Source organism: Sphaeramia orbicularis, chromosome 12 (genome assembly GCF_902148855.1).
Source record: "Sphaeramia orbicularis chromosome 12, fSphaOr1.1, whole genome shotgun sequence".
In the NCBI taxonomy this organism is placed as follows: domain Eukaryota; kingdom Metazoa; phylum Chordata; class Actinopteri; order Kurtiformes; family Apogonidae; genus Sphaeramia; species Sphaeramia orbicularis.
In genome coordinates, this window is record NC_043968.1 from 17741643 (window position 1) to 17760368 (window position 18726).

Genomic DNA, 18726 nt, shown 5'->3' on the forward strand with positions numbered 1-18726 from the left:
ACCAGCCCCCCCCTCCTTCTGAAGTCAATCTGTGCGGGGAAAAGTCCGCTTCTCCTGTGCGTAATAGAGCGCCACGCAGCGCGTAAAGTCTCCACACAAAGTTATGTATTTAATAAAAGCCAGCGAAATAAACACTGACAAGCAATTTAAGTATAAAATCGTTTATATAAAAAGTAGTGACACCATTAAGGGGCGGAAGACATTTACAGGTGAGCTACTGCATCTCCTCTGAGTCACCTGGCCAATGTGAAGGCAGTGAAACTGGAAAGACAATACAAGGACACACCAGCACCAGCCCTGCAGGACTGGTTCCACATCCTATTCACTCCACAGAACCATGCCTTTAAAAAGCTAATGCGGGAGAGAAAATACATATAATGTGCAGTCCTCTGATGTACAAAGGTATACGCAGAGCCTCAGATTAAAAGAAACCTATGAAAAACATGACAATCAATCTTTCTCCTGAGAGATCAGACTTCAACCGTGGTCTGTAGACATAGTTCCAGGTTGAATCTAATGTATTAACACTGTGAAACTTTAAATGAGTGAACTGTGGGAGTTTCTTCTTCAAAATCCGCATCTCAGTTAAGATGTTGGCATGGTGGGCTGGGACCATGGCGGAGGTAGGCTTTGGGTGGCACCTCATTGACCTAATGGAAATGAAAAACCAGAACAGTTAAGTCTAAACACACCCAGGTGAAGAGAAGAAACGGTTTAACTGAACATTACATTGTCAGCCTCAATGCCACACCCAATGAATACAAACTGAGGAAGGGGAAGAAAACAGGAGAGAGGTGGTCAAGGAAATGAACCTTGTGTGTTGGGGTAGCTGAGTGGGCACGAGGCATCTGGCATGTAGAGCAATGAAGAGGGCTGGTTTTCAGTGAAGAGCTTGGACGTCTCAACATACTGCTGTCTGAAGTGGACACAACCTGTCTGGATTCATCCAAGAGCTCCTGTAGAGAACGGCTGGATAATGGATCATCAGCCTGGAAGAACAAGGGAAGTCAGGCCTCTGTGATCAGCAGGTCAAAGCCTCCAACTACGTTGCCTGTTTTCTCTGTGACTATATTACAGATATGTTATTATTGATTTAAGATTATAAATACAAGCACCTCAATGTGAATTACAGGACTCTTTAATTTAATCCAATCCAACTTTATTTATAAAGCACTGTAAAACAACCACAGTAGACCAAAGTGCTGTACAGAAGAATAAAAGCACAATACAAATTAATAAAAGCATTAAAAACATTAAAATCAAATCAAATAAAACAAGTTAAAATATAAAAACAGAAACAAAATGTCAACATTGCACAAGTGTTAAAAGGCCAAGGAGAACAGGTGGGTTTTAAGAAGAGGTTTAAAAACAGGCAAGAAGGAGGCCTGTCTGATATACAGAGGCAGGTTGTTTAACCCATAAAGACCCAGCGCTATTATTATGGCAGTTCCCAAATTATTTATTCCTCTCTATTTAACCTTTCTTAAGGAATTTATCATTAGTTTTTATAATATTATTCTCTGTATTTTGCATGTGTGTGTGTGTTTTTTTGTGTGAAAATCAGGTATTTTCCTATATTTAGTTTACTGATGGAGTAGATGTTTATTAAAACTCAGATTAAAGTTGAGGGTTACTATATAAAAAACAGAGAAAACTCAAGAAAAAGCAACTTTTTCCAGTAAAATATATCAATAACTGAACATAAAAACAAGTGTCTCCATCCACTGTCATTTATTAAACTACGTGGGTTTTATTAGTGAATCAACGTTGTAGAAGATGACAGTGTTTCTACGTTCACTACGGAGCCTCTGAACATCCAAATGGGTCATATCTGACGACCATGAAAAGATGGATAACTGCATTTTACACCAATTATTTACATGTACTGATAGGATTAGTGGATCAACAGGTATTAAACATTTTAGATCAATAGATGCTTTTATTCCGTGGTGGATGTTTGGGTCTTTATGGGTTAAACATGACAAATCAATTCCCAGACATGCTTTGTGTATGCTGCTATGCTGTGTTTCTTACATCTGTTAAAGGTGCTGAGAACAGTCCCTGGTCTCCATTCAGTGGGTTTTGAAGACCAGTCATCCCCCTCAGGGATGGAGGAGACCGACTTTCCGCACAGCCACATGTGAACTCATCCCCACTACCACACAAACAGGGATAGGACTGTATTATACTCCAGCAGGTATAATAATAATATTCAGCTTTCCAACATAAGTATTCTCTCTATGTCTCTATATTAACACAACAAACACCATGATATAATAAAAATGTTGCTTTATAAATATTTGTTAGTTGGATAATTATTCATACACTCAAATGCTGTTTTCCTTCCTTAAAATAAATGTCAGCACTTTTACATTTACTCTATTTGTCCTGATATTTAATGTTTTTTGCTCAGTCCCTTGATTGGTGAAGGTGGAGTAAACACATACTCCAGTCATCTGTTGATCTTCCTTGTTATTATGCAACATGATTATTATCAGTGAGTTGAACTCTGGCATGAGGGGCCACAGTTTTGTTTCTTCCTCTTAGACAGTGTGGTACAGTTTTACATTTGTTTTACATCTATTCACCTGCTGACTGTTCCCTGATTAGTTTTCTCCCTCAGGGTTTCACGGGCGCTTTCCAGATTCAACTGCAACAGCTGAAGGTCATTACGCTGGTTTTCACATACCTGGAACAAAAAACCAACTTCATTAAAAAAAACAAAACAAAACAAAAAGTTATTTTTAGATCTATTCTGTGTATGGAATTGTGTGTTGTGTATATATTCTACGGCTTAAAGCAGTGTGCATTACTGACTCTGAGCCACACAATCTTGACGTTATAGTTGAAACACCCCTGAGGTATGTTGCAAAACCAGAAAGTCATTTTCCACATTAACAACAGTATAACCGGTAGGAATGAGGAAAGATGGATTTTCTCAGATGAGACATAACTCCTAAAGGGCTCTTTTTATTTAAGAGGCAAAAAAGTATAAATCAGCATTTCTTAATCAGGGCCTAAAGCTGATGGAATAAGTTAATTGTTCTAAGTTTTTCCTCTGGCTTTTAGTTCCTTTCTCCTGTACCTGACGTAGACAGCGGAGCTCAGACATGGTTCGTTCCTGTTTGGAGCGAGCCAGTTCAAGCAGCTCATCTTTCCAGCTGTCTCCCTCCCCTGGTGAAAGAGAACCAGTGTAGCATCATCAAAAAAAGAATACAACTGTAACAGGTTGTGAGGCATCTAAACCCAGAGTCTTCACAGATTTCAGCCAAGAAAAGTACACTTATGAGACATTCTCTGAATATTCCGACTAATATCTCTAATACATGCTCCTATTTCTCAAAAGCTGACAATTATAAAACAATAAAATGATCAAAGAATTCTTTCATTTATGTTTGCTATTTTGTCAAGAATAAAATGCAAAATATTCGAATTACAACTTCTCAAGCAGTACAGTTTGTTGCTTTTTTCTGCTTAAATATAATATTTGCAGTCACTGAGCCTGGATACATTTTATGATGCATGTTGTGTAAACTTTGTCAGAAGTGTTAATTGCATTACAGTTAACATACCTGACAAGGCCAGATCTCTGCGAACCAGCTGAAGCTCTTGTTTGAGGCGGATGATCTCCTCTCTCTGGGTGCTGCTCTGTGTTACCTGCTGCTGCAGCTCTTCTATATCCATGATATGGCATGATATAAGACAAAGCTCCAACAGAAAACTCTGCACTCTAAGCATAAAGCCTACGTGTAGGAATAGAGTAAAAGTTTGATATATACCTTTTAAGTGTGTGATCTCATGTCTGGCTTCTCTGTAACGGTGTTTATGTTCCTCTAAATCTCTCACTAACTTGCTTTCCCGTGAGCAACTCTCTGTTAGTGACACCTCCATGCTTCGTAGGCGCCCTGTGAGGTCAAGTACATGGCCAGATGCTTCAGTCGCATCTTTGTCCTGATGGAATAAAAGAAAACAAAGGTCACATCAAACCAGTAATCATATGTAACTAACTATGGAAGATATGCACTGTACATGAGGGACAAAGACAAACAGACTATGAAAACGTGCATTAACAGTAGTGATGACAATCTAAAAAAATAAGAGTCTTCTAGCGTACCTTCAGTTTGAGCATGGAACTCAGTTCTTCCTCTCTGACCTGCAGAGAGCCAACTTGTGTGGACAAAGCCATGACTGTGGAGTTCAGACTCAAGTTCTTCTCCTAAAACAGACAAAAGACACTCCAACTTAACAACAGAGATACTGTAGAACCGCATTTCCAGACTATTTTCATGCAGTGTTTCAGTACAGTATGTTCAGATCATAACACTACACGTCACATTGGATAAAACCCATTAACAAACATTCCAGTTGTTCTGCAGAAGTAAATAAATACATTTAATCAGACTTTGTTACCTCAAAATCTTGACATTTTTTGCTGATGTTCTGTTGTTTCTGTTCAAGCTCACTGAGCTGCTGGTGGGCTTCGCTAAGCTCCTTTCTCACTTCTTTCTCTCTGGTTTCCACAACCAAAGCACGTTTTGTCAAGACTCTGATCACCTCATTCCGCTTCTGTAGCTCATCTGTGCAAGACAAAACACAGGACACCAGTTACACAAAAACTGTAATGTGTGATGACAATCCTGCACATTCTTAACAAATTTTTAATTGCAGTGAATATATATCAAAATTAAAGCTATTCCTGCGCTCTTCTCACCATCCAAACGGGCACATCTGTGCTCCAGGGTGAGCACCATCTTGCGGTCTTTCTCCCAGGCATAAAGCTGCTGATGGTGGGAAGCTGCCATGGTGTTTAGCTCCATGTCCCTGTCCTTCAGCTCAGCCATCAGCAGCTGGAGCTCCTTCCTCTGCCGCTGGATGGTGGAGGCACTCACATCATTTACAGGAAACTATTTCAAACCATAAAGGAGGACACAAAAAGGCAACATATAATGTGTGTACAACTAGATTTATGGTGTTTAATACAACCACATTTATTAAATGTTTAGGAAAGTATTACTTTAACAACCAATCTATGAAATTTCACACCCAATATAAAAAGATATCAAGATTTCATAATGAGTATTATGCTCTAAATTCCATATTATGGCAGGAAGGAATAACTCTTTACTTTGGTCTTGACATTTTTTCTTTTTTTTTCTTTTTTTTTACAAACATAAGATGATCTTAAAAAATGTGTACATTCTGCTGGTATTTTCAAATTTACAATTATGTAAGATTCTGAATGCAGAACCATGACTCGTTATGGGCTATTTTCACAATCCATTAGTACTTTTCATGAGGACTTTGTGTACCACAAACCATTCCAAACTGTGACACTCCTGAGACCCATAAAAATAAGCTCACTTGTATAATGTGACATGTACACACACTATCTGACACTACACTGTGCAAATGTCATCCTGCAGGATTCAGTTTTCCGGAATGGATCTGCTGATCCATGTAAACAAAACTTGTTTTCACCTGCGGGAGTTTATAGGTTTGTTGACAGCTTGGATCCTGGTTTAGGAACTTTAAATAAATAAGTGAATATAGCCTATTTAACAAGCGGTCTTTGTCTGGGTCTGTATACTGTATCACAAGGTAGAAATTTGCATTGGTATTTGCATTATCTGTCCCTTTTTGCGTTGAAATTGTTTAACTTAGACATGGGTGAACAAAACTCATGCAAAGCCCATCCTTGCTCATCGCTGCCTTTGACCGACCAGGTAAACAAAAAATGCAAACAGTGTGAAAATGTGTAGTCCAGGGAGACTTTTCAGTTGGCTGTTAGTGTTCGGCAGTGTTTAATTTACAATGGCATTGGAGACAGACTGCAGGACAGATTTAGTGAAGCAAACAGTGATGATGCAGACATAATTGTGTAAATACTGAGATTCACTTAAGTTCTGAAATTTTATATCACATTTGTTGTTGTTCTTAAAGATTTGTATTATATTTGTATTATATTATACCCTTGCTATATAAGTATTCAGCTTTGGGCACTGAAAAAAATGATATCGCTTAACCATTATTTACTGTACATATATGTAGTGCACACAAATTGAAATATTAACAAGCAGATATGATTCCTTAATATTTTCTACATAGAACTTATGCCTGAATTAAACGAAACCTTCCCCTTAACAATTACAAATGGAGTCAGTGTGAGTAAAACAATCCACACAGAAAACACAATGAAGCAGAGTGATGTCAGCCTGGTATTCATTTAAGTTCATCCATATTTGACCTCACCTCAGCGCCCTGCAGGACTGGAATACTGGGGGTGTCTGCTGAGATGCGAGGGATATTTTTGGCCCATTGCTTTAATGTACTGTCCATGTTGAAGTTGGTCAGGACAGAGGGTTGGTCACTCTCCTGTGCTGCACCACCATTTTTCTACAAGTGTCAATACACAGATATTACAGTCAAAAAATACTGTGAATGCACTGCTGACTTCAGGACATTACTGGAATACCACTGACCTTTTTTACTGGAGTGCTGTGCCAGAGTTCAGCAGGAGAATCTAAAACAAATTTGATATTGGTGTTTGAAACGCACATTTTAGTTAAAATACTAAAAAACCCACAAATTAACCTAAAGTTTACCAGATGACCAGGGGAAACTGGATGATGCTGGTCCAAAACCTCTCTTCTCTCCGTCCATGTCATCATATCCACGACGTTTATACTTATATCATGTTTCAGATTATAATGTTTTTGTTCTTTCCTAAAACTCCCTACATTATCCTCTTGTCATGAATTCTGTTTTAAGTTAATGCACATCATGGTGAGCATCTATAAGGGACATTCAAGACAGATTCATTAAACTCACCACCTCCGAAACAACAAGTCAAGGTAGTAAACGAACACAAATGATCACCAACATGAGTTATACAATTCTATCGCTGACATGACCAGTCCTTAAAACATTTGCATACTTTTTTATCTAGTACACTGTAAAGAAAACTCAAACAACGAGCTAATATTAGCTCTTTGGCTAACGGAAGTTTTGAACGTAAAAGCTACAGAATGGAGGACACTGATTGGACCGTTGACGTCACGTTAACGCCCCCACAAACTTTTACTTCAAATAAAGTTATGTATTTTAACTTACTAAAGTAGTACATAAGTAGTAAAATGTTTTACTGATATATATTTTGTTTTTGGATTTATATTACTGTTTATGTTGGATTTTACTGCTGTACATATTTAAGGTTGAGCTGTTATATATTTGTTGTGTATATTTGGTGTTTTCTCTCATTTTAATACCAAAAATAATACCATATCTAATCTCACGTAAAGACAGTAACGTTACAGTGATAGTGTCCAACGCACCTGTACTTCTAATTACGCCGGATCAAAAAAAAAAAAAAAGAATTGACCCGTATTTATATTTTTTATCGTAAAAGTAGTGTGGTTTTGAGGTCTATTGTTGTTGGCTTGTTTTCGTCCGCCGTAGCAGCAGGGGGCGCTGTTGTATGTTCGCACTGTGTATCAGCCTCTCAACTACTCAATCAAGAAAGCACTACAAGGCGTGCTCAAAGTACGCCAACTAGGAACCTTTTTACAGAGAATGAGATTCTAAAAGTCGGATTATCTTTAATAATGCGAGCGACTTTATTGCGCAGGCATCAGATTTAGAATACATTTTGTGGGGTACGTAATTAGACATTTTTATCTTTATTCAGCTGGCAAATCTGACCACCTAGCGGTGCGTTAGCCCACTTAGCATGCTAGGCTAATGCCCACTTACCTGAAGTGCTAACGGTGACAGCTGGGTGAGTCAACCCGTTACCTGATGAATGAAACCATCGAAAGTAGCCAAATTCAAAGGCGAAGATCAGAATTGTGTAAATTGACACCATAGTGAAAGTGTCAGCAACGACAGTGATATTCAATTGAAAGAAAGTACGACTTTATTGTCGTTATTAGGTCTGTGTAATAGCGCACACAGTGTAAAACAGCCGCATGTGTTAGCCGGCTAAGGCTAGTCCTGTGCCTACTAATTCGATGCTACCAAGCAAAAAAAAAAAATCATTGTCTCCTTTAGATTGGATAAGGAAATGTAAGCCTGCCATGTGCAAATAATACCCGACTTCATCCTGTTAACTCTGTCTGGTTAGATTAGTTAGCTGCTGCTCTTGTGTCTGACAGTAAATGGTAATGTAGCTGAGTTTTGTAGAAGCAAGCTAGCATGATGAAATATTTGTAAGAGCTTTGTTCATCCAATTAAGGCACCCATTAGTAGAATATCAGTGCCTCTGTATACGCTCACTATATTTTGGCTTTTAAATTAAGCTTTTTGGTTATCTCGATTCATTTTAAATTACCCATTTACTTCTATATTTTCATGTAGGTAATTTGTGATGGCAACTACTGAGATGGAATCAGGTTCTTCAGAAAGCAGATCCGAGCAAGGAATAGCTGACCCTGATTCAAAGTACCCACTGAAGGTGCTTTACTGTGGAGGTACACCATTTTTTCACTGTGGCATCTTTATTGATTAAAACGTGACTAATAATTCTGTCTTTGTAATGGATATTGTCATCTTCTTCTGCAGTGTGCTCTCTGCCTACAGAGGTAAGTGTACATTCTGTTGTCTTGCCCTGATAACACCTACGAAAGTTGCCCTTTTGTAACTAAATCTTAAAATTGTTTTTTCAGTACTGTGAGTATATGCCTGAGCCAGCCAAATGTAGGCAGTGGCTAGAGAAGAATTTTCCAGATGTATTTGCCAGGATGACAGTTGGTGAGTGCCATATTATAATTTTTACCACATATTTTAAAATCAGATGATCATTTTAAGTATTGGCAGAAATTGGAGCTAATATTAGATTTCTAAACTAATACTAACTTTAACAATAAATAATATATCAAGAGATGAAACTTGTTTCCTATATTTTTTATGGTTAGATTGATGTTCACTCCCATTTCTTTCCATTTATTGCTTTGATTTTGACGTTCAGATCAACAGTTATCCCATTTCTAATAACAGGGATTAATTTAAGATGTGGAAAATGGGTTTTAAAATTTTGGGGGACAAGGTCAGGGAGGATATGGGCGGGTTAATTGGCTGTCAGGTTTTCCCCAAGCATCATCATTGTTTGTATTAGCCTTTAGAAAACCACCATCCATCAACCTCTGATACAAATGTATGAATATAAAAAACTTCAAATTAAGATGAGATAAACCACTGAGAAACTTTTACAAAACAAGGGATGTACTAGTTAAAGATACAAAAGGTATCACAATGGAGATAAAGAAAATTTGAAAGACCCAATTTCAATTACAACTATATTTGTTGGTAAGAAGAAATCTATAGGAGGGGAAATGACTACATTAAGGTTACAGAGGGGTGGTTTATGTCAAAAGATTTGGTATGGTTAAGGTACATAGTGAGCAAATGAGAAGACTGTATTTGTCTGTTTTATTCCTTAAGAGAGGAAAATGTGAAACTAATATTGTCCACAGTCTGAAATGATGTTATAATTAGGTCCAGTCATAAGTGGGTGTCACATTGGTTTTTAATACCTTCCTATTTTATTTCTGTCTTACTGGCCCGGCAGCAAATGCACCCAAGCAGGAACCCGGCACTGGAGATGCTCCCCCTGCAGGCGAGGAGGAGGAGAAAAAGAAACAGAAGAGAGGTGTGTAATTAAATAAACGAAGCAAAATGTTTCAACATGAATGTTTACAGTGTTGGTTTTACTTGTAAGTATTGTTTTTGTGTCGCAAGATGTTTAAGAAATTTTATGGTTTATCAGCTCCAGTAAAACTGTTTACCATCTAAAGGTTTAGGATTGTATATTTTTATTGCAAAACTGCTTGTATACTACATTGACCAGGTGATTGTGTTTTACTGTTAAAAGGAGGAAGAGGCCAGATCAAACAGAAGAAGAAGACGGTGCCTCAGAAAGTAACGATAGCAAAAATCCCCAGAGCCAAGAAGAAATATGTCACACGAGTGTGTGGATTGGCAACATTTGGTAAGAATTATCAAGTGTCTATATTTTTATACATTGTAATATTCTGTGCTCTTATTATTTCATTACTAATGTGAGTCCTAAATCAATTCTTATTTCAGACATTGACCTTAAAGAGGCTCAGCGATTCTTTGCCCAGAAATTCTCTTGTGGTGCCTCCGTTACAGCAGAGGATGAAATAATCATTCAGGGAGATTTTACAGATGACATAATTGACGTTATTCAAGAGAAGTGGCCTGAGGTGAGTGGTGTAAATGTGAAATTAAAAAGAAAGAAAATGTGTTAATCTTGCATGGGGTTTTTAGTTCTACTCTGTTCCGCCTTCAACTTCATGAGGCAGAGCAGCTTTTAATTAATCATTTTGTACTGACGGTGAGCCTTGCTGGCTTAATACTGCAGTGCTTCAAATGTAATTTGGACGGATAAGGAGGGGAGGTTTTTATATTTGGTAGTCTCTTTCCTGATCTATGTCTGTATGTTTAATATTAAACAGGTGTATAATAGATCTTTGCATATGTAGGAATTGTTTGTACATGTTTAGTCAGACTAACACAATTAATGGGCAAATATGAAGCTGAAGTTGTGATGTCAGATATAAATTTTGTTTTCCTTATTGGAGGAGGCACTGACCCCCTGCTCAGGGAACTTCAGTCATTTTAAAAACTCAGTTGTTAAATATGTCAGGGGTTTACCACCACTTTCTTTTCCAAGAAAGACAGTTACTCTCGTGAAAGTTTTTTGTCATGTTTGGCCTTAGTCCTGTCAGAGGATTTGTCAAGAGTATGAAAAATACAGGAAAAGCAAGAGCTATGTCCTTTCAGCGAGTGCATATTTATTATGAAAAACCTTTTCCCATAATTCCACAATATGACGGAGTCCAATCCCTGTGTTTCTTCTTCACAGGTGGACGATGACAGCATTGACGATCTCGGTGAAGTCAAGAAGTGAAGACCAAATATGCACTTTTACAGAAATGGATGTGACCTGTAACAGCAACAACCTGGCCAAATGTACACATTAAGTCATTTTATACTTATTTTATTTACTGTACATAAAGAGCTGCGGACTTGGCCACTCACTTGGCATTTTTTTTAGTTAATAGCTGCTTTCTCTCGTTTGCCAAAGGTGTGGTATGACGTGAATCCCTCCCAAAATGTTCTTCACTCGAGCAAACTGTAGGCTAATAAATTTCAGTCTCCTTCGCCTGTATACTCACGTCTTGTTTTTTCACTTTCCACTTCTTTTTTTTTTTGTTCACTGATTTTGTGTCTGTTCAAAAATTTAAAGAGGATTAGTTTTTTGGGACGTATCTTATGCCGTAAACCGCCTTATCTGAGTCATGTAATGGCCGCAGGCTGCTTGTTTTTCAGGCATCCCACTTAATACCCATGAGTGAATCTATTCCCTAGCATAATAGTTTTATAATGAAGGCACCCTCCCCTGACAGATAACATTTACAGTTGTTTCCATCCTCCCCTGGGTCAATACCACTTCCCCAAAGATAAGACACGGTGCACAGATGTTCTCTCCACTTATAAATTTGCATGTTTATCTTGAATCGTTTGCATGAGTGCAAACAGTAATCTGCACCAAAGAAGTCACCTGATCCTGCATACCTGTGTTGACACTATAAAACATCAAAGGTTTACGTAGGTGTAGCTGTGTTTCTCTGGACGATCGAAGGATGAATCTCACTCAGCCTGCAAAGTGCTGCGTCTTTGAGTCTCCCATCCTGGACCAGGCTCTGCCTCCAGTCCTGATCCTGGAGTTCATTTTTGGACTGATGGGGAACTTTGTGGCTCTGTGGATGTTCATCTTTCACATGGACACATGGAGGCCCAACGCTGTGTACCTGACCCACCTGGCTGTTGCAGACTCCATTGTGCTTTTCTGCCTGCCTTTCAGAGCAGATTACTACAGACGGGGAAAAAACTGGCTCTATGGTGATATACCATGTCGTATTCTGCTCTTTCTCTTGGCTGCCAACCGAGCTGCAGGAATCTTCTTCCTCACTGCTGTGGCTGTTGACCGCTACTTCAAGATCGTGCATCCTCGGAATCGGATCAACCAGATGGGCCTGGTCTATGCTCTGTGGGTCTCCCTCGGCCTTTGGGGTTTGATTTTTCTTGCTACCGGATACCTTCTTACTAAAAGCCACTTCTTCCACTATAACAACCATACTCAGTGTGAGAGTTTCAACATCTGCATGGGCTTCAGTCCCCTCTCCACCTGGCACAATGCTTTCTATGTCATACAGTTTTTCCTGCCCACTGCAATTGTTGCCTTCTGCACCATCCGAATCGCATGGCAGCTTAGAAACAGGACTGTGGACAAGAAGGGGAAGATCAAGCGAGCTGTTCAATTTGTCATGGCTGTGGCAGTGATTTTTATTACCTGTTTCTTCCCTAGCACCATATCCCGTATAGCTGTGTGGATTCTTAAGGCACAGTATGATGAATGCATCTACTTCAAGGATGCTAACCTGGCATTCTACACATCAGTGTGTCTCACCTACTTCAACAGTGTCCTCAACCCTGTTGTCTACTACTTCTCCAGCCCTGTCTTCAGTGGAACATTCAAGAAGCTTTTGAATAAACTTCTGAGAAGGAAAAATGAAAGGGATGAGAATGGCATTTACACTGTTGATGGTAGAAGGGTAAAATAATGGCAGTTGCCAGTGTGTTTTCTGCTTATTAAAGATGGTTGGGTTGGTTGCAATATAACACTCAGATCAATGAAGGCAAAATGTTAAAGGCAATAGTAAATTACACAGTATAATAGTACTTAACCACAAACTTGGATTTTGCTTTGCTTATGAACAATATCAGCAGCGTAGGGCTCATATAGGGCACATTCTGTCTCAAAGTAGGAATAAACAGTAACATAACGCATCCCTCTAGTATGCACTACAAATATTTAAAGCATATATTTGTCAAATATGGCCACTTTGCCTAATCCAATACCTTAAAAGGGATTAATATCAATGATGATCTGTAAAACATCTCTCTGCTACCTAGTAAATCATTTTTCTCACAGAACAAATGCATTTCACTCTTAGGCAGTACATCAAAGTAACTGGAGGAAATGTGTGCGCTTTTTTCTTTTTCTTTCTTTCTTTCTTTTTTTTTTTTTTTTTTTTTTTTTACAACGAATGTTAAACGCTTACACAGGTGTGAACCCCACAATACTTTCACTAAACAATGTATTTTTTGTCTTTGTTGGCTACATATAATTTTGGCTATTTAAATTTAGATCTTGTCATAGTTTGTTTTGCTGTCAATAAATTAAACCATAATGACATCCCAATATGAATTACTGTGTGTTTTTCCTTTGCCGCTGTGTTTTCCGACCAGAAAAAAGTCCAATGTGTCGTTTGGATGTCGGATGTCCGAGTTTTTCGTAGGCTCTTGAAAGCAGCATCTGTTCCCAAGGTGACGTCAATTATGTCAGGCAGGGCTGGGCTGGAAAAACATGTAACGGTGCAAGGTACGCGGCACTTAGTTACGGCATCGCTCACTGAGACTGAATTCCCGAAAATAGACCAAGTAAGCTCTCATCACAACTTTCTCCACTCCCTTCTGCTTTTATTTCCCTTCAATATCATATCATCAGGGCGTCTGTTGTGTAGTATTAACCTCAGTTTATGTTTTCTTGCTAATCTATAGCTAGCTAGCTTTGGTAGTAAGGAGCGCATTCCAGCAGGGACTAAGGCTGTGGCTAACCAGAGACAAAATACAACTAGAAACTACTATAAGCGGTTATAAATGAATGTGACTTGCAGACAAACATGTGTCAACGTAAACTTGCGTCGGAACATAAATGTTTAGCATGATGAGCAAAAATTGTTTTGTTTAAGTTCTCCCAGATTCACAGATGCAGTAAGCAAAATGAGCCCAGCCCAGACAACAACAACACGGGCCAGTCTCATCTCCTGTTTGACATGCACACACTACAGCCATGCCGCTGACATGTAAGGCTTGGACAAACAGTAGCTGTAGGATAAGATGGTGTTAGTCTCTGGTCATAGGATGAGATTTGACAGCTCAAGGTGTGCTCGTTGTTTTGGTCTGATTCACCGGCTGGGCGGGGGAGGAGCTTTAAGCTAATGTTACAGCTGACAGCCTTTTTAGAGTTACCTGGGGCCGGTTTCATGAAGGTTTTTTAGACTGGTTTATATTCTACAAGTCAAATTTTGCTCTAATGTTAGTTTAATGCTAGTTAGATTGTTCTATAATACTGAAGTCATTATTCACGCAGCTTCCAGGGTAGCAGAAAGGTAAGATGTTCGCAACCTTATCCCCAAGATAACTTGCACCTTTGTTACCATGGTAACTGTCATATCCATTACACTAACCACTGGCACCAGCTGACTAGTAGGAGGAAATTGGGTTGTTGTTTTGGTGGTTAAATAATATTGTGGCATGAGAAATGAGAAGAAAATGCAGCAAATATAAAGCAATGAAGAGACCCCTTTGACATTCTTTAGTCAGAGGTAGCTGTCCTGAACCTGTCTGTTAGCACAAAGATTTCCTACAACATTATTCATGGTTATCATCAGTGCTAAAACCCTACCAAAAACACCATTATTTTCTTCTTTTTTTGTTGCCAGAGGTGTGTATTCACTATCATTTCTATCATTTAATTTTCTGAAACTGTATGTGAATTTTTAGTAAGTAAAATACATTGAACTATTCAAAGAGTTCCTGATAGTTTATCTCTGGATTAAATTGTGCTGAGTGGTTTAAAGTGTGGCCACAATAAAGCTATATTTTTAAGTTTTGAAGACTTATCACAGTACCTGAAATTCTATACAATGTAGATATTCAGAGAAGCTTACATAACGTCACACTTCTTAAAAATGTGTTTTCCATAATAAATCTAAAGTTTGCAATATTAATATGAAATCATTAATACTGTGTGGAACATAAAGTCTTCCTTGACCTAGTTGCAGTTTGAGTGAATCATCTTGTCTATGAGTAATAAGCCAGCGTGGTCAGGCTCCTGCCCAACACCTACAAGACCTACGGGGAAAAATTTATGATTTTATGAGGTTGAATCAAATCAGTCTGAGAAAGGAGATGTAATTTTAATATCTGAGGTTAAATAACTGCATCAATTTATTACACAAGTGCAGTAAACATTTGGTTATCAGTCTTTATGGTACCTGGAAGGAGACATGACAGATTACAAGCGAGACCATACACATGACACTAGATCAGCTGAGATTTACTCTTATTAAATGGTTGATAATAAACAGTCAGGTAATAAACAGTAGCCTGCTAAATAGGTCACTGTTCATTTAGATGTGCAATAGTCATACTCCAGTGACTGCATTGCTGTTCTGTCACTATCCAAAGATGTGCAGTCTGGTCAATCGGAGGCAAAATTACTTACAAGTGTGGATGGTTGTCCTTCTGTATATGTGCCTTTGCATTGGAATGTGTAGCTAATGTTGTCACAGCCCTTATAAAAGCAATTTTGTAGGCCTAGTTATCAGGTGGTGCAGTGGATAGCAGCAAGAAGGTCCTGGGTTCGATTCCAATGCCAGTCGATGGGGGTGGGACCTTTCTGTGTGGAATTTGCATGTTCTCCCCGTGTCTGCGTGGGTTCTCTTCACGTACTCTGGCTTCCTCCCACCATCCAAAGACATGCACTAATAGGTTAATTGGTAAATCTAATTTGTCCATAGGTGTGAATGTGAGAGTGACTGTCTCTATATGTCTGCGATGAATTGGCAGCATGTCCATGGTGTACCCCGCCTTTGCCCATAAGTAGCTAGGATAGGTTCCAGTGACCCTAGTGAGGATAAAGCAGAGTCAGAAAATGAATGAATAGTTATCAGTGGTTTAGGACTTTAGAAAAGTATCTTAAAACACATATTAGTGGTTTGAAATTTTGTACAGTTGTTATGAAACTTATGAAGCTGCAGAAGCAATTGTCTACCATTGTTCACTGATTAAATTAACTCATAAACTAAATGAAATAAATGAATAGAGATCTGTTAAATGGACTGCATTTATACAACACTTTTCTTCCTTGGAGTTCAGTGACTTGTCAGGGACACTTATCAGATATAATATTAGCAAGGAGCTGGTTATCAAACTTCCAGAGCTGAAGTGTCTGGGTGACTTGAGTCACAGTCAACATGAGATGAATATAGATATGTCCACACAGGGCTCAGTGAATGACCTGATAAGTAAGCATGAATATGATAATAATGTGACTCTGCAGCCTCTAGTCCAGTCATAGTCACCTGAAATAACCAGGCCAAACACATATGAGATACATGATGTATTAATTGTGGTATGTTACCTGTATTCACCTCTTTTCAATCTGCAAGTATGCTGTAAAATGTAACATGAATGATTTATAACATGATTTATAATGTCAAAAAACTGGCCATGTTTGCCTGTGTATAATTTCATCATGGTTACAATCTTACTTACTACAGTTGTAAACTTAAACTTTCAACATTTCTTTAGAATTACCATATTTTTTTTATTTTTAAGAGTAATTTACCGTACAGTTTGGTTGTTTTTACAGCTTCTTCGCATCATATTGGTACAGTGTGGGGTAGTGGGGAAGGCCTAGTCCCCCACCCTCATCAGGCCAGACACCTCACAGACCCTCACCCAGGGACAAAGAAGGAGCCATGAGTACAACAGGCAAGGCCAGTGGGCTCAAACCCCCCACTAAAATAGCCCGTCCATCTGGGGTGCCAACAAGGACGTCTCCATCCTCCAGTGAGAAATATATAATTTATAAAAATTAACCTTGATAATCTGTCCTTTACAGATGGCTTTGAACAGAAAAGACAAAGAATAATAATAGATATTTGAAGTGTACCATCAAAGTCATATTTTTGTAATAAAATACAAATTATCAGGTATGTCAGTATATTATTTTAGTACAGCGGCAGAGCCCTGTCTCTTAATGCTAGGGTTAATAAATATAATGTTGATTGCAGGTGCCCCAAAGCCGGTTCCTCCTGAGAAGACCCCTGGCGGTGTGACCTCCTCGACCCAGGATGGAAGTGCAGACTTCCAGATTGGAGAGAGGGTCTGGGTGAATGGCAACAAACCTGGCTATGTGCGATTTATAGGGGGTACACAGTTTGCCCCCGGTCAGTGGGCTGGTATTGAGCTGGATGAACCCATTGGCAAAAATGATGGGTCTGTAGCAGGGGTCCCATATTTCAAGTGTGAGGATGGACGGGGCATATTCACGCGGCCTTCAAAGCTATCCAAGACTGCACTCCCAGAGAAGGAAGCCAACGGGGGGCAGCCCAGTCCGGCACAAGTGGGGAATGCAACAAATGAGTCCGCACCTCCTGGCACTACCTCAACTGGTAACATTCTGAAGATCATCAATAGAAATGAACAAAATGTGGATAATTATATTCTTTAGTGCAGTAAAGTCACTCATGATAACATGCATAGAGTAATGTTATCAGTATTTGCACAATCTTTACTTCTTTTGTTACCATCGTCTTTTTTTTCAGCTCAGGGCATTGGCATCAAGACAAGCAGCGCAATTAATCGAATGCTTACATCCAGTGAGTCGGTGTCAAACCTGTCAGACCCAGACTCCATTAAGAAGAACAGACGGGAGTTGAGGCTTGTAGACCGTGTGCTGGTAAGAAAAACAGAAAACCTGACATAAGTTTGGGCCTTCAAGCAGGTGAAGAGACTACAAACAAAAAGTGCTTGGTAGGTATTTACTTAAGATTCTACAGAGGTTCATGTAAAAGCAGCAGAGCTTAAAATCAAGTGTTGGGGTGTTCTTTTAAGCCATTCTCATTATGAGGTGCACAACCTGCAAGGAGGGAATAGAAATTCACACAAATGAAATACGACTCCTGATTGAACACTGTTGACAAACCACTGCATTCAAGAAAATAACTTGTGATAGGAGAACACACACAGAGGGAAAGGCTTTGTTGTAGTTTTTCAGAGTAAAACACAGACTGCATTTCAGACATGTATCACAGATGTCAAAATAACACTGCGCCAAAGCTGTCGATAGCTGATGTTTATGTGAATTAGATGTATGCTGCTGGGATCATTTACATTTGTAGGTGATAATACATCAAATTAAAACACTGATCACTGATCTCTTGTAATGAAATGTTTTCAAGTGCAAAAACCATTCCATTTGAGCTTTGAAAACTAACTAAAGATGGATTTTTGTGTTTTTGTTTTCAAGGTTGGTGGGACCAAGGCAGGTGTAGTACGGTTTCTAGGGGAGACAGACTTTGCCAAAGGGGAATGGTGTGGAGTGGAACTAGATGAACCACTTGGCAAGAACGATGGAGCTGTAGCAGGGACCAGGTTAACTCAAGTCTCATATAGATTTTCACCTCACTAAGACCAAAACATTCCATTTGTTTTAGCTCAACCCAACAATTTTCAACAACTGTCAGTGGTTCACTGCATGATGGTTGTAACTCACATTGTTTTCTGTTCAGGTACTTTCAGTGCATGCCAAGGTATGGTCTGTTTGCTCCGGTCCACAAGGTGACACGTATTGGCTTCCCCTGCACCACGCCTACTAAGGCCAAGAGCTCACGAAGGAGGTCCACTATCAAGAGGAGCCCCAGTGCCTCTTCCATCAGCTCACTCAGCTCTGCCACCTCCTCAATCAGTGGAAAACCCAGCCGAGCAGGACTGGTAAGACCCCCTCTGCTCTGACCCAGTTCAAGCCATTCATCACTTGTGCATTTGTAAAAGAGTATCAGACAAAACACA

The 18726-nt window shown here is 39.1% G+C and overlaps 4 protein-coding genes across 8 annotated transcripts in view; 3 read left to right on the forward strand and 1 right to left on the reverse strand.

Moving 5' to 3' along the window:
• Positions 1-511: 511 nt before the first annotated feature.
• On the reverse strand, positions 512-8318 carry ccdc62 (coiled-coil domain containing 62). 3 transcript variants are annotated; one of them, XM_030150221.1, is made up of 13 exons: positions 7750-8318; positions 6480-6520; positions 6250-6393; positions 4712-4904; positions 4411-4577; positions 4115-4216; positions 3780-3951; positions 3573-3674; positions 3086-3174; positions 2589-2689; positions 2035-2155; positions 813-989; positions 512-650 (listed from the first exon to the last, which is right to left on the reverse strand). In XM_030150221.1, the coding sequence occupies exons 1-13, from the start codon at positions 7859-7861 to the stop codon at positions 582-584; spliced, it is 1590 nt and encodes a 529-aa protein (XP_030006081.1). In that variant the 5' UTR covers positions 7862-8318; the 3' UTR covers positions 512-581. The 3 variants fall into 3 exon arrangements, with proteins under 3 accessions (XP_030006081.1, XP_030006082.1, XP_030006083.1); XM_030150222.1 differs by lacking the exon at positions 7750-8318 and adding an exon at positions 6603-6998; XM_030150223.1 differs by lacking the exon at positions 7750-8318 and adding an exon at positions 6592-6630.
• Positions 7498-11188, forward strand: denr (density-regulated protein). 3 transcript variants are annotated; one of them, XM_030150226.1, is made up of 8 exons: positions 7498-7652; positions 8353-8465; positions 8557-8576; positions 8661-8745; positions 9554-9643; positions 9866-9982; positions 10081-10220; positions 10883-11188. In XM_030150226.1, the coding sequence occupies exons 2-8, from the start codon at positions 8363-8365 to the stop codon at positions 10925-10927; spliced, it is 600 nt and encodes a 199-aa protein (XP_030006086.1). In that variant the 5' UTR covers positions 7498-7652; positions 8353-8362; the 3' UTR covers positions 10928-11188. The 3 variants fall into 3 exon arrangements, with proteins under 3 accessions (XP_030006086.1, XP_030006089.1, XP_030006088.1); XM_030150229.1 differs by having other exon boundaries at positions 9563-9643; XM_030150228.1 differs by lacking the exon at positions 7498-7652 and adding an exon at positions 7663-7774.
• Positions 11189-11324: 136 nt separating this feature from the next.
• Positions 11325-13285, forward strand: hcar1-2 (hydroxycarboxylic acid receptor 1-2). Its single transcript, XM_030150224.1, has one exon. The coding sequence runs from the start codon at positions 11664-11666 to the stop codon at positions 12642-12644; it is 981 nt and encodes a 326-aa protein (XP_030006084.1). The 5' UTR covers positions 11325-11663; the 3' UTR covers positions 12645-13285.
• Positions 13286-13356: 71 nt separating this feature from the next.
• Positions 13357-18726, forward strand: part of clip1b (CAP-GLY domain containing linker protein 1b) — a 28751-nt gene continuing 23381 nt past the window's right edge. The window contains exons 1-6 of the mRNA XM_030150555.1: positions 13357-13410; positions 16557-16722; positions 16947-17327; positions 17481-17614; positions 18185-18309; positions 18447-18648. Of these exons, the coding sequence (XP_030006415.1) occupies positions 13357-13410; positions 16557-16722; positions 16947-17327; positions 17481-17614; positions 18185-18309; positions 18447-18648 (1062 nt within the window). The remainder of the gene's footprint in view (positions 13411-16556; positions 16723-16946; positions 17328-17480; positions 17615-18184; positions 18310-18446; positions 18649-18726) is intronic.

Excerpts from the sequence above, each read along its gene's own strand:
- ccdc62 (XM_030150221.1), bottom strand. The coding sequence starts at position 7,861 with ATGGTGTCAATTTACACAATTCTGATCTTCGCCTTTGAATTTGGCTAC. Across the intron at positions 6,521-7,749 it reads TGTCACCGTTAGCACTTCAG|ATTCTCCTGCTGAACTCTGG; the intron begins GTAAGTGGGCAT and ends AATTTGTTTTAG. Across the intron at positions 4,217-4,410 it reads AAAAATGTCAAGATTTTGAG|GAGAAGAACTTGAGTCTGAA; the intron begins GTAACAAAGTCT and ends TGTCTGTTTTAG.
- hcar1-2 (XM_030150224.1), top strand. The coding sequence starts at position 11,664 with ATGAATCTCACTCAGCCTGCAAAGTGCTGCGTCTTTGAGTCTCCCATC.
- denr (XM_030150226.1), top strand. The coding sequence starts at position 8,363 with ATGGCAACTACTGAGATGGAATCAGGTTCTTCAGAAAGCAGATCCGAG. Across the intron at positions 8,466-8,556 it reads GAAGGTGCTTTACTGTGGAG|TGTGCTCTCTGCCTACAGAG; the intron begins GTACACCATTTT and ends CTTCTTCTGCAG. Across the intron at positions 8,577-8,660 it reads TGTGCTCTCTGCCTACAGAG|TACTGTGAGTATATGCCTGA; the intron begins GTAAGTGTACAT and ends TTGTTTTTTCAG.